The sequence below is a fragment of the Drosophila albomicans genome, chromosome 3 (genome assembly GCF_009650485.2).
Source record: "Drosophila albomicans strain 15112-1751.03 chromosome 3, ASM965048v2, whole genome shotgun sequence".
NCBI classification, from domain to species: domain Eukaryota; kingdom Metazoa; phylum Arthropoda; class Insecta; order Diptera; family Drosophilidae; genus Drosophila; species Drosophila albomicans.
The window spans coordinates 49,380,775-49,393,953 of record NC_047629.2 but is presented as its reverse complement, the minus strand read 5'-3'; the positions used below and the strand labels follow the sequence as shown (position 1 = coordinate 49,393,953).

Here is a 13,179-nt window from a genome sequence, read left to right as displayed (position 1 = left end):
ATTCATAAGTTCTTCCCTTAAAATACTTTAAATAACGATCAGCTTAGTTTATTTTAATAATTCTTTTGACTTTTGTTGTAATATTTTGAACAATTTGTGTAATTCTTAAAAGTAAATTTTCACGTCAATAGAGAAATAACAATATTCATAAGTTTTTCACTTAAAATAATAATAACAATTAGTTTAGTTTTTTTTTTTAATTCTTTCGACTATTTGTTTAATATTTTGAAAATTTTGTGTAATTCTTAAAAAGGGGAAACTAGCTGCTTATTTCACGTCAGTAAAGAAATACAAATATTCATAAGTTCCTCACTTAAAATACTTAAAATAATGATTATAGTTGACCATATATCTGCTTAGTTTATTTTAATAATTCTTTAGAAATGTGCTGAAATTTGTAATTTAAAGGCATCTATATTTCAATCAATTTTTATTAAGAGGAAAAACTATTATACCACCTGTAGCTTCTTTATTCACTCAATTTTTTATCAGTATTCTCAATTCTTTTTATGCCCACTACCCATAGGGTAGAGAAGAGTAAACGGGTATAATAACACAGGTATAAGGAATCTTCTCATACCCCATAAAATATATTATATATATATACATATATATTCTTGTTCAGCTTCAATGAACCCATGTCCGTGTGTCCTTATGAACACCTAGATTTCATGGACTGTTTGTGCACTATAAAAAGACCAGTTTCTAAAATCAAGAACTTTCGTCTTAAAAATTATGTTCTTAAAATAAGACCACTTTAAGAACAAATTACTAAAACTAAGAACATTAGTCTGAAAAATACCAAATTTTCATAATTAGAACAATACTATATTTAACTTACAAAAAGTCTTGAATTCATGGAAATTTCTATTATTTTTTTTTTTAGCTTTCAGTGTTTCAGATAAAGCTATTTTTTTTAGAGTACTGGTTATGTTAGCCAAATATACAAATCGGTATATCTTAGTATGTTGATATATTAATTCAGTATATTTAAATAATGTCAAAATACCAAATATACATATCGGTATACTTTAGAATATTTGGAATATTAATTTAGTGTATTTAAATTTTATGATACCGCACTACTTTGTAAATGTACAGGATATTTATTTTGTATATTGAAATTAAAATACCGTAATGTTTTATAGTTTTTGGTATATTGAAATGATAATACTGCACAGTTTTTTTATTTTTTCGGTATATTTATTTGGTATATGTTGTTACTAATGTTCCAAAGTTTAGTACTTTTTCAGTATATATAAATTATATTACCAAATTGATGTGCTTTTATTGAGAAAAGCTGATCTCTTGAGTATCTTACAGTCGTACACTCGACTATACCTTTCATTGTTTTGAACATAATCCTTGAGATTCTGAAAGCAGCGGTTCACGCAAAGGTCTCTCAACTCTCGAAAGCTGCTTTTCCATTCAGAGCATCTAATTAAAAGTCCTAATAAAGACAGTATTTAAGCAAAAGCTCTACGTTCAGGAACATCAACTGACAATTGGGTGAAATTATCGTAAATGAAAATCAGAAATTTGGGGCAGCGTTCCACCTCATAAAAATCATCTTTGTGGACAACAACATTGTACAAAATACACATTACGAAAATGTAAATTGAAATGATGGTATACTATATATAGTATATATATTTTAACAACTTTCTATGTGTAGTATATGCCAATAATGGCATCTTAATGTGCTCTTTGATGCCTGTTTGAAATTTTAGTATCATGAGACATCGTCAGCCAGCGGCTGCTCAGTGTTTTCAATGGCATTAAAAAAATCAATTGTTTATACAGAACGAAAGAGAAACAAAACAAAAAAAAAAAAAAAGAACGAAGAAATTTACGCAGCACATATAAACAAAAACGATTATTAGCTTTTGTTTCTAGACAATTATTTTGGGTGCATTTCAGGGAGAACGTTGTGGAAAATATTATGTGCGAGAGAGCTCACAAAAATATTGTATAATTTGTGTAAATTATTAAGGCTTTTTTATGATAAACAAATTCGTTTAATAAGGTAAAATGAATTATTGAATTGCGCCATTAAGTTTATTATTAATTCAATTTTGATAATGCTGCAAAACGAGTCGTGAAATAAATAAAAAATAGGCTGAAAAAGATTCTTCCTATAGGTGGCTACATTTATTACAGGGTATAAAGCATTCCAATAGATTCTCATTTGTCTTGTCTTACAAGTCAACGTACTCTTAAATTTGAGCTAAGCATCCTTGTCGACGTTTAACGATATGAAATTTATAAAGTTGACTAAATTCACGAGCATTAAAAGCGAAATTTATGTTGTCTGTGTGAGAGATGTTTACAAAGTGCCATAAAATGTGACTTTAAGTAGATGAAAAAAAAAAACACACAAACACACACTGCCAAAAGAAATGCAATTAAATGGTTATTATTAAAGCATTACATACATTTTTCAAATTACTTTTGTTATTTGTTGTTGTTTTTGTTGTTGCGGCTGTACGACGTGTGAAAAGCAAAAGAGATTGGTCTGGCATAATAAATTTCATGTTTACGTCAACTAACCTGGCCCAAGGCTGCTCTTAGAAGGGATGGAGAGAAAGGGGCGGAGCGGGGCGGGGCATGTGACGCATAGACTATGCCTTATGCATACTAACGAGCCATCGTCGTATTGGAAAATTTAAAGGTCAATTCAAATGCAAGTCAAATGCAAATTATGCAGACGCTTCAACATAATTAAATCGCAATTTAATTTAAATAATCGAAAAAGCAAAACAACGAATCTTGTTTTCATTTGAATTATTGCCCAGGTTTATAAATTGACAATTAATTGGCCAAAGCAATTTGTTCTAATTTTCTTCGCTATTTGCTATGACTGCCCCCATTTGTGTGTTGTATGTAAAATACATCAACACATATATACCGAAAACAACGACAACAACAACAACACTGAATGCCACAAATTCTAAACACAAAAATAAAATTTACTATAAAATGAAAATAGCATTTTACAACACAACGTAATAAACAAAATGTCAAAAACAAATAAAAAGAAAAGAAGACGACGAGAGAAAACGTCAGAGTGAATGTTTATCAAGTAATACCCTATTTTCCCAGTGAGACTAATTTAATTTCACATTTACTTCATTGTTTCGCTTTGGTTCGTTGACGGTTCAGTTAATTTTCGCCCGCGCTTAAAAGTATGCAACAAAAGTTTTGTAAGAATTTCGCATGCTTCTCAACGAACTTTTCCCCTCGGGGCTGTCAATGAGAAACAATTATGATTTTGTACTATTTATTTATAGCACACACACAGCACGAAATTACACATTTTTTGTACAAATATCATATTTACTTTGTTATATTTTATTTGATTTGATTTTGATTCTGATTTATTTATTATTTTTTGTTTGGATTTGTTTCATAGATGCTGGGAACAGCGCTGCTGGGCAAACGTGCCACAAAGGTAAATACACATTACACTAGAAAATAAAATGCAATTTTGTGGAGCATAAAACAAAGGCACAGCAGCACAAATACATTTTCCAATTAGCTTCACAATTTTTCTATTAATTTACTTTATTTGTGTATTTTCATTTGCGGTCATCGACAACATTTTCGGCGTCGTCTCCCAAAAACAGCCTGTCAAAAAGAAACCATTTACAGATGTCGAAATTAAAGGTAAGTCGAAAGCTGAACTCTAATTGAAGTCCGTTGACAGCTAGATGAGTAAATAAAATATATTATTTATAAATAAAGTTCAATACTCTAACTTTATTAAAGCAAGTCTGAACAGCAGCTGCCGTTCAATGAACGTAATTGGCGAAATTAATTGCCCAAAGTTTTGTAGCAAAGTGCAAGTTATTAGTAGAATGGTGTAAACTGTTTGGCTTGCTAAATTTTGCAGCAAAGTTGGCGCTTTTATTAGCAATAATTACATATAATTTGCCCAGCGGCAACACATGGCGTATACGCAATTTGTGCAAAATTTGCAACGTGCAACATGCAGCGTCTAATTTTAGCCATCTGACCGCCTTTTGCGTGTCGCTAGAATGCTAAATTTAATTTCCTTTCGCCATACAAAAATAAGTTAAAGAGATCACTTATTTTTGGCAGCCGCCGACGACGACGAAGACGCCGCACGACAGGTGCACTGACACTTAAGTTATGTGGCTCAGCGATTTCGCCTTTGGATGGTTGAATATTGTTTTGAGGAGAAGCTTGATTATGGCACAATTATAGTATGTCGGGTATTTCTCGGTTTCTTTTAATCTAATCAGAGGACAGGCGCAATCAGAAATTTAATTTAATTAATTTACCTCGCAATTCTCTGCACTGATAGCGCAAGCAGCGAGCACTGCGAAATCACGTGGCAAATCTTTGCCCAAAATTATTATCTATCTATATACATACACACTTGTTTAATAACAACCCTGACTTGCAGAAATGCTGTTCGCAAAGGTCGCTGCAAGTGGGATAATCTCTTAATCCGCTGAACAAAGCGTTTGGAATCTAGGTTGACAATTCCGAAAACACCTGACAGGATGTTCAACCAAAAAAACATAAACAAAAGAGAGAAAAGTCAAATAAGATATTGTCAGCAAATATTTAATCTCTCTTTTTCTAGATCATGTGGGTGTTCTAAGAGACTGACATCATTTCGCTTTCCCAACAAAGCAATTGATCATCAGTGTGACAATGTCAAAATGTCGGGGCTCTTGATCAAATATTTGTCAACCTCAGCGTGATGATGTTGATGATTCATTTATGAGTTAAGTGTACTCTATATAAGTTATAATAAGGTGTGCACCTAATTTGATATCTGCAGATAAAGCAACATTTATTAAGTATTGCCGCCCTCACTCGCACCTCGTCTAAAGCTTATCAAAACATTGAAATCAGTACATTGTCAACTCAATTAAATGCCTTAAGTGACAACAAGCTTTTCGACTTGTTTAGTTAATAGTTAACAGCCTTTTAAGTAGCTCAACTATCATTACCTAAATACCCATTAACTTTAAAGGCTATTACAGGGTATTTTGTAGTCGATTCCATTTATACTTCTGAAACTATTTCAATTTTCAAATATACATATCTTAGAGCAGTTTTCAACACGATTATTCCATTCAATTTCTAATAATAATATTGTAACAATAATATTCAATTTTCAGTTCAGTATTTTCTTCACATTTTAGTATTTTTTATTTAAAACGTAAAAATCTTCTTTCATATCATAAATACATATCTGCGAGTAGTTCTCAACGAAAACGAAATTTTAATTATATTCCTAATATTAATAATACATTTTCAATTCAGTATTTTTTGCAGTTTTCAGTATTTTTTATTAAAAAAAAGTTATCTACTATTAAATATGTATCTTATGGTATTTCCCAACACAATTCTTTCATTGAACTGATAACAATATAATATTGTAAAAATAGTATTTAATTTGCAGTTTTCAGTATTTTTTTATATAAAAATAAAAAAAGTTCTTTATTGCTAAATATGTATCTTAGGGTATTCCCAACACAATTATTTCATTGAATTCAAAATAATTATATTATATATATTTTCCGTTCAGTATATTCTTCAGTTTTCAGTATTTTTTATTTAAAAACATAAAAAACCCTCAATAAATCTCTGTTTTTTAGCTCACAGAAAAGTACTTGACTTTAGGAATGAATGAATGAATTGCAGGGTATTACCAGGTATATGTATTTAACAATAGTTTTGGTAACCTTAGGGTATCTAGAAGTCAGTCAACAAGAATTATCGCACTTGTTTGTTTCAAAATGTTTCTCAATCAAAACAGTTTTGCTGGTAACTTTCCATTTTCTTATTAATCAATCGGAAATTAAATAAAATAATAACGAAAAAATGATGCGAATCTCCGATGAGATCAATCTCGAAAGCAATAACTGAAGCGTCCCATTTATAACTCACCTGTGCTTCTTCTTCGTTTTTATGGTATCTCGTAATCGGTGAAAACAAATAAATAAGGCAATAAGAGAGAATGATAATATTACGACACTCGTTATTGTATCTCATACATACTATGAGTGCTCTTAGTAACTTGCATTACATTCGACCATAAGTATGTGAGAATATATGTATATGTGAGTTAATGAAATCAGAGGAAATCGTGGGGGAAAAACTGATAAAAGAATACAAAAACAAAACAACAAAAAAAAAAGAGGCAACTCGTTCTCGTAATACTCGTACTATTGCAGTTATCTCAGCTGTCAACGAAAGGTGCTCCGTGTTATGTGCCGTGTTGTGTTGTGTGTTGTGCGTTGGGCTATCACCAAAATGAAATATAATACAATATACCATTACCAATACACTCGGCTCGAGTAGAGCTCCCCAGTAGAGAGCACACGGTGTTGGCCAAAAGCGAAAAGTTAGTCATTATCTTGAAGTTTTCGTAGATAAATCGTGTGCGCTGACTGGCAGGCGGGCAGGTTCCCCATTTTTTGTAGGCTCTCGCTTTCACACACATCATTCGCCAGTCAGTTACAGTCAGTCCCTAACCCGGTCGTCGAGCTATCAACAACACCCGTCTACGACTAAACTAAACCGATCGAATGTTAAAGCGAGCGTCCGAAGTTCTTGTGTTGAAATAGCAAATGTTTTGGTGTAAAAAATTGCACGCGTGCCAGAAGCCAAAATTCGACTTGGTTGAGCGATTGACCACTTGACAGATTGCCGTTGAATGTGCGCGTCAATAAAGCAAGTTGTGCTGATTAAATAAAATACAATCAATTAAGGCATATTTGCTGTTACTGTTGTTGCCAATATGAGCAAAGATGATAAGTGTGAGTATAAAAAACAAAAACTAAACACTTTTCCAGCTGTACTTTGGCACAAGACTCGATCACATTCTTGTGTGCTGTTTGCTTGACAATCTAGCCATTTTAGCATTGTGTTTGTGCTTGTTTATGTTCACTTGTAAAACTCATTAAGCACACACCCTATGCGCAATTATTGACAGCAATTTAAACACACTTTGATAGCGTCGAGTTCCGCCCACACAACAACAACAATTCAGCCATCTCTTTTCTCTATTTTATTTGAGGCAGTTGAATGCTGACTGACTCTATCTTTATATGCTTTTGGGAGGGACACTCCTGCACTTTTGATTTATGGTTACGCAACTTTCTTGGTGGCACCCACCAAAAATTTGCGGCACGTTTTGGGAGTCAACTTGAGCTGAGTTACGACTGGCAGCTCGAATTGCTGCCAGAAATAATTAAAAACAAAACCAAGCGACAAAAAAAGTGAAAAATAAGACAGTTTTCTTGGTCTGCCACACTTGCAAATGTCACTGTGAATGGGGCATTAAAATTGCTGAAAAACGACACAATTTCAGCTGGAAATTCTCGCTCGTAGTATGTTTTAAATTGCTATATATGTTGGTTATAATAATACATCAAGTTAATTGGAAAACTCGACTGTCCAAACTCAAAGCTATAGTCTACTTTTTGGCGCTGATTTGAAATTCGAAAATTTGGTATTTTTGGCAACTTTTCTTAATATGTAATAACCAAAAAATTGCTGGCAAAAGTGCAAAAGGGAACGTGCCTTAAATGTAAATTCAATGAATTTATTTAGCAGCTACTTCAAGGCGATCTTCAAGCAATTTAGTTAAAACGTAATTTGGAATACACTTTAAGTGCAATTTTCCAAAGCTATTGCCCGCTTTTGGGCGTTCAACTCTTTTGAGCAGCTGCAGAGTTAAGTGCACGTTCTGCACATTAAATATTTTGATATGATGGCCATTGTCGATTGATTTTCTTGGTTATTTTTTATCGAATGGCTAACCCTGAACCTTTTGATGCCAAAAAAAAAAGAGAAAAAAGAGTTAACAACAAGGGCAACGCATCATAAAGCAATATTTATGCATTGATGGCCACAGCCGCAGACACAGAGAATGTTTCAGCTGCTTCAGCGTTGAGTTGCTAAAAAACAAAAAGACAGCAGCAGAAAAAACCCACACAGCAAATGACATTTAAATGGCAAAATGGCTATCAACAAGCAACGAGCACCCAAAAGAAAAATATAAATAAGAGTCACAAGTTCGCATTAAGCATCTGAAATCAAGGCGCGTTAACAATTCGGAATAAATGTCAAGCTATATGTGTATCCTAGCAGCATAATACGATCCCTTAGTATATGTATGATAGTGTAATAGTGTGTGGGTGGCGCCCTCTGGCGTTGTGTGGCACGTGACTTCATTTGGTTTTCACGCTGCGTGACTGTCGCTTTTCGCTTTTGCGTTTTTCGCTATTGGCCTCATCAAGTTTTTGGACTGATTTAACTTTTTGCCTATTTACTGCTCGTAATGGGCTTCAAGTGGCAGCTCGAGCCTCGAGGGTTCGTTGCGCCACAAAGTATGCTACGAAACTGAAACTGAAACTGAAGCTGAGAATGCAATGAACTGTGCCTTAAATTATTGCAGCATACGTCAAGGCGTATTCGCTCTAATGTGTGCGCATATATTTCGTGTTTTGCGTGGTTCTTTTGTTGTTCACTTTTTTTCCCCCAAATTAATATTAATTAAAAACTTTTTCCTCTCTCATTTCTCGCATGCTGAGCTAAACACACAAAAAGGGTTCAACAACCTACTCCAACTGTGTGTGTGTCCTTAATCAGCGCCACGAAGCGTAGATAAAGTAACTCTAGCTGTCCGAAAGAAGAATGAAATAAAAGGATTTAGGTACAGACCGAGATAAATGACAACGGCTATGGCAACATATTGTGCGGTCTGCTCATTGAACTTTTAACGAATATTTCAGATGTTGTTCTCTTTTTTATTAACTGCCAACTCGCGCATAACCTATAAATTTGATATAATCATTTATCGAAACTTTATGAGCAGGCTGCGCATTTCACACATTTTATATGGCCGCAATTTAATTGTGCATTATATAAAAAAGCAACCAAATTGTTGCATAAACCCCGTTACGTGCCACTCCAAAAGAGATTGAAAGTTCTGCCTTTTGCCTTTGCCTGCTGCAAATCGTTTTCCATCATTTTGTTTTGTTCCGCCCATTCGCTGAGCCAAACACATGGCTGCCAGTGAGAGAGCGGAGAGAGAGTCGACCGTGAGAGCGTCAAATGAGAGCGTCTCAGCTTTACCCCTGCAAAAGCGCACGCACTAGCATTATGTGTGAGTCAGAGCGAGCGAGAATGAGCCAGTGAGTGAGAGAGCGCTATCACTTGCATTTGAGACTCAGCACATTGTTTTTGTTTTTGTCTGGTATCGTTACGTTTGGCGATAGTCGCTTACAAGGTCATTGGAAGACATCTCCTTGCAAGTGGTTGCCTAAGGGGCTTAGCTACAATACAGGGTGCCTGTATGAAGTAGGCCAACCATTAAGGTGCAAATGTGATTGGATAAGAGCCAGTTGGATCTTACGATAAAAAATATAGAATAATCAATAAATCTACTATTCAATGGAAGTGTGCCTAAATGAATTGAATTTATGTTTCAATTTCACACATATTATTTTTTCCCAGTGTATGCACTTTTCTAAAAACCCCACACATGCCAGTAGATAATCTAAGATACGTCTCCCCATTGTATATCAAGATTGCGTTTGTTGCCTCGTCGTTCGTCTCGGCAAATTGTTATAACAATAAAAAGTTTCTAGGCAAGAGGCAATTAAAAAGTCCATCAGCGCGCTCACTGGCGAGCATTAAAATGCATTACGCGGCTTCATTTGCAGACAACAGAACAAACTTATCAAGTTTCAAGCACAAAAGCCCCAAAGTCCTTCACAATCAGCATGAAAAAGTATTTTGAAAAATAAGAAAACAAAAACGTCGCAAATAACAAAAAGAATTTATCACGTGAACGCGCAGTCAAAAACAGTTTTCCATTGCGTTAGACCCGTTGCTTCTGCTTGTCGCGGTCGCAGCCACACAGCACAAACATGTGGTGAGGAATGAGAGAGTGAGAGTGAGAGAGAGAAAGAGAGCGCGCGCAAAATTTGAAGAAGAACGTTATAAAAACAAAGGCAGCAACAAGAACAAAAACAGAAACAGAAACAAGAACAAAACAAACCAACGATGAGGGGCAACGGCGTCGCTAGAGCATTTTGGGACGGGGGTGCTGCCGTAGCCGGCGCAAAGCAATGAATGAAATGAGCCGAAGCGATGACAAACGCACATCGGGTTCTTTTGCCGAAGTGGACTTCGTTTTCGTTTGTCAGCCGAAGCTGCTGCCAATGGCGCCGACATGACCAACGGCAGCAAGCAGCAGGCAGCGCAGTCAGCAGAGGACAGACAGAAAGCAGCATACTTTGCGCTTTGCTTCAGTTTGAATTTCAGTTCAGTTTCAAAAGTCGACGCGCTTGTGAACAAACATAGAAACGGAGGAGTCCGGAGTCCCCAGCACGCCCCTAACTAACTAACAACTAAACTAAAGCAAAACAAACTCAACTTACTAACAACCTCAAGCTGACAATTTTCGTGCTCTATCATTGCAAACTATCGAATCTTTACGTCTTATCGGTCCTCTAACGATTTTATCGGTTTATTTTTCCCCAAAAGTGTTTTGCAGTAGTTTGTTTCTCGGCAAAGCGTAGCACAGCAGTTATTCCAATTTCCAATTTTCATTTCTGGTAAAAATGCATTACAACGTTAACTCAATCAATTTGTCACACTTGCGAGCCCGCCTACCAATTGGCCCAAACGACTTGAATAAACTCCCTAGACGCGCCTTTTGCGAATACTTTGAACCCAGCTGAACTGAACTGAACTGAAACAACAATAGAGCTGAATTGAAGCCATTTGCTGTGTGTGTGTGTGAGTGTGAATGTGTGTGCTGTCCTTGGCCAGACAACTCGCATATCCCGACTGCAAGGCAACCTTCTCGCTGTGGGTGCATTGCGAGCCGGCTGCTCCTTATTTCGCTCTCCACACTGTCTGTTATGTCACTCGACTGTCGGATTGGTTTAAAATTTCTACACATTTATGTGCTTCGAAGCGTAAAATGTGACAGACCGAAGAATACACGTTGCAGTTACATACATCGATGATTAACTGATAACATGATATCATCATCATCGTTATTGTCATTGTCATCATCGAGTCACTCAACAATTTGCCACAATTAAAAATCAGCCAATTAATTTAAATCAATTAATATGAAAATTAGCAACTGGCGAAAGCGAAAGCGAAAGACTTCCCCCGAACTTGACTGCCCCATAATTATGGGCGAATCTGACAAGCCATAAATTGACGAAAGACAGCAGTGCGGCAAGACGACAAGGGCGGGGCTTTTGTGTCCAGCTAAAGACCTTGGGCCAAAAGGCCGAAAACCATTCGACTGCAAAACAACACACACACACATCAAGAGAGATTGACAGCATGTTGATGCAACAGAGGCGAACAACGTCAAAGCCTTTTTTGCTCTGCTCCTCCTTGCCTCTTCTGTAACTTTGGGGCTGGCACTTTGACCTCAATTAGAACTGATTTGTATAATTAATTGCAATTAAAATGCGTAAGGCGGCACGCAAGCGAGATTGCAAGGCCAACAAAAGCGTGAAAGTTCAACAGAAATCCATGCATAATTGAGTTGATTATTTTATGATATTATTTTTACTGCGAGTAAAAAACAAAAAGTGTATATAACTTATATTGTTTGTAGACTATTTATTGCTCCAGCTGAGTTGCTTCCTCTGCCAAGAACAAGTACAATAATCTGTGAAACACTCTTTGCGGTCTATTTTTAAAGCAAAGCGCGTGTAAACGGCAAACGCTGCATTACTCATACGCCTAGTTAAACAACAACAAACAGCGCAGCGCAAAAAAAAAAAAGACAAAGTAATAAGCATAAAAAGTATAAACACGAACAAGAGAAATTACTGCGGCTGCTGCTCAGTGTGTGTGGCTATAAATACTACTTTGCCGCCAGTGGCACATCAAGTAAAAGTACTTCGAATAGTATCTGAAACATAGTATCGAAAGCATCTCAAATGGATCACAAAGCAATCGCAAGTCAAGTGCGAGGTGAGCTAAGTATGGACACAGTTATTAGTTTTTCCTTCCTTTATAGATCTTAGTTTTGCATTCTCACATTGTTGCCAACTGAGTAATTGATCTATGTTTACACTCATTCGAAAAGATAAAAACAAAAATAAAATTAACCAATATTGCACGAGGAACGGGCAATACTTCCTCATGTAGGCGTATCTAATCATCGGTTGACTTATCATTAAATGAATGTACAACTTGCTACCGCAATACTCACACACATATATTTGTAATTCAAGTATCACATGCTATATCATTTCAATAATTTGTGTTAATTCGAGTACATAAAAAAAACAAGAAATATTCATATGCTAATTGCCGGAAAAGCATGTTGTGCATTTTGTTTTACAGTTTGACAATAAACAAAAAATTCAACAACTAAGCATGACAAATTGTTGCATTTCACAAAAAGAGAAAAGAGTGAGAAAGAGAGAGATAGAGAGAGGGAGCAAGATAGTGAGCGTGAGTCAAATCGTCGCCCACATGAAAAACAAACAAACACAACAATCATAATAACAATAATAACAACACACATTTAAAGGCATTTCCAATCTAATCGACACGAGCATTCTTGTTCTATATACTCATATTTATGACTGCCCACTGGCTGCTCAATTGGAATTACCATAAAAGAAAATACACACTTGAATACAACAAAACAAAAAAAGTATTCTTATCGTCCCACTATGGCGAAATTTGTGTGCATTATTACTTTTACTTTTATCTATTCTATTTGCTATGTGGATTATTGACCTCTTATTAATATGTGTTATATATGAGTATGAGTATTGTATTCTGCTGCTAGCAGCGCAATATTTGCGTTTGTGTTGTGGTCAACTTGTTTATCCATTTCAAGAGTTTTCTTTTCTTACGATTTCACTTTCGCAGAAAATGTCCGACACTCTGTCTGTCGTTGTATTGTTGCCTTGAATTTCAATGCAAAATTAATGTCAGTTATGCAAGATAATTAACAGGAAACTACGTTGTACCTGTTTTTTCCTTTTTTCCTCGTAGAATATTTAATTAAAGTTACGCGAAGTGAAGACAAAAAATATATTGAATACTAACAAAAATTACCTGTTCAACAAAGTGCGCGAATTGAATAAGTTCTTTATCGTTATTTTTTTCAATAAAGTTTTTTGTTTAGTTGTTCAA

General features: G+C 35.3%; 1 protein-coding gene across 6 annotated transcripts in view; it reads left to right on the top strand.

The window, feature by feature from the left end:
- LOC117567446 (calcium-binding protein E63-1) overlaps positions 1 to 13,179 on the top strand; it is a 49,450-nt gene that overhangs the window by 4,394 nt on the left and 31,877 nt on the right. For 3 of the 6 annotated variants that reach the window (XM_034247453.2, XM_034247454.2, XM_052003703.1), the window contains 2 exons: positions 3,413 to 3,451; positions 3,627 to 3,666. In XM_034247453.2, coding sequence (XP_034103344.1) covers positions 3,413 to 3,451; positions 3,627 to 3,666 — 79 coding nt within the window. Of the gene's footprint in view, positions 1 to 3,412; positions 3,452 to 3,626; positions 3,667 to 6,512; positions 6,801 to 11,786; positions 12,010 to 13,179 lie in introns of those variants that run through there. The other 3 variants (XM_034247458.2, XM_034247455.2, XM_034247456.2) reach the window with 3 other exon arrangements.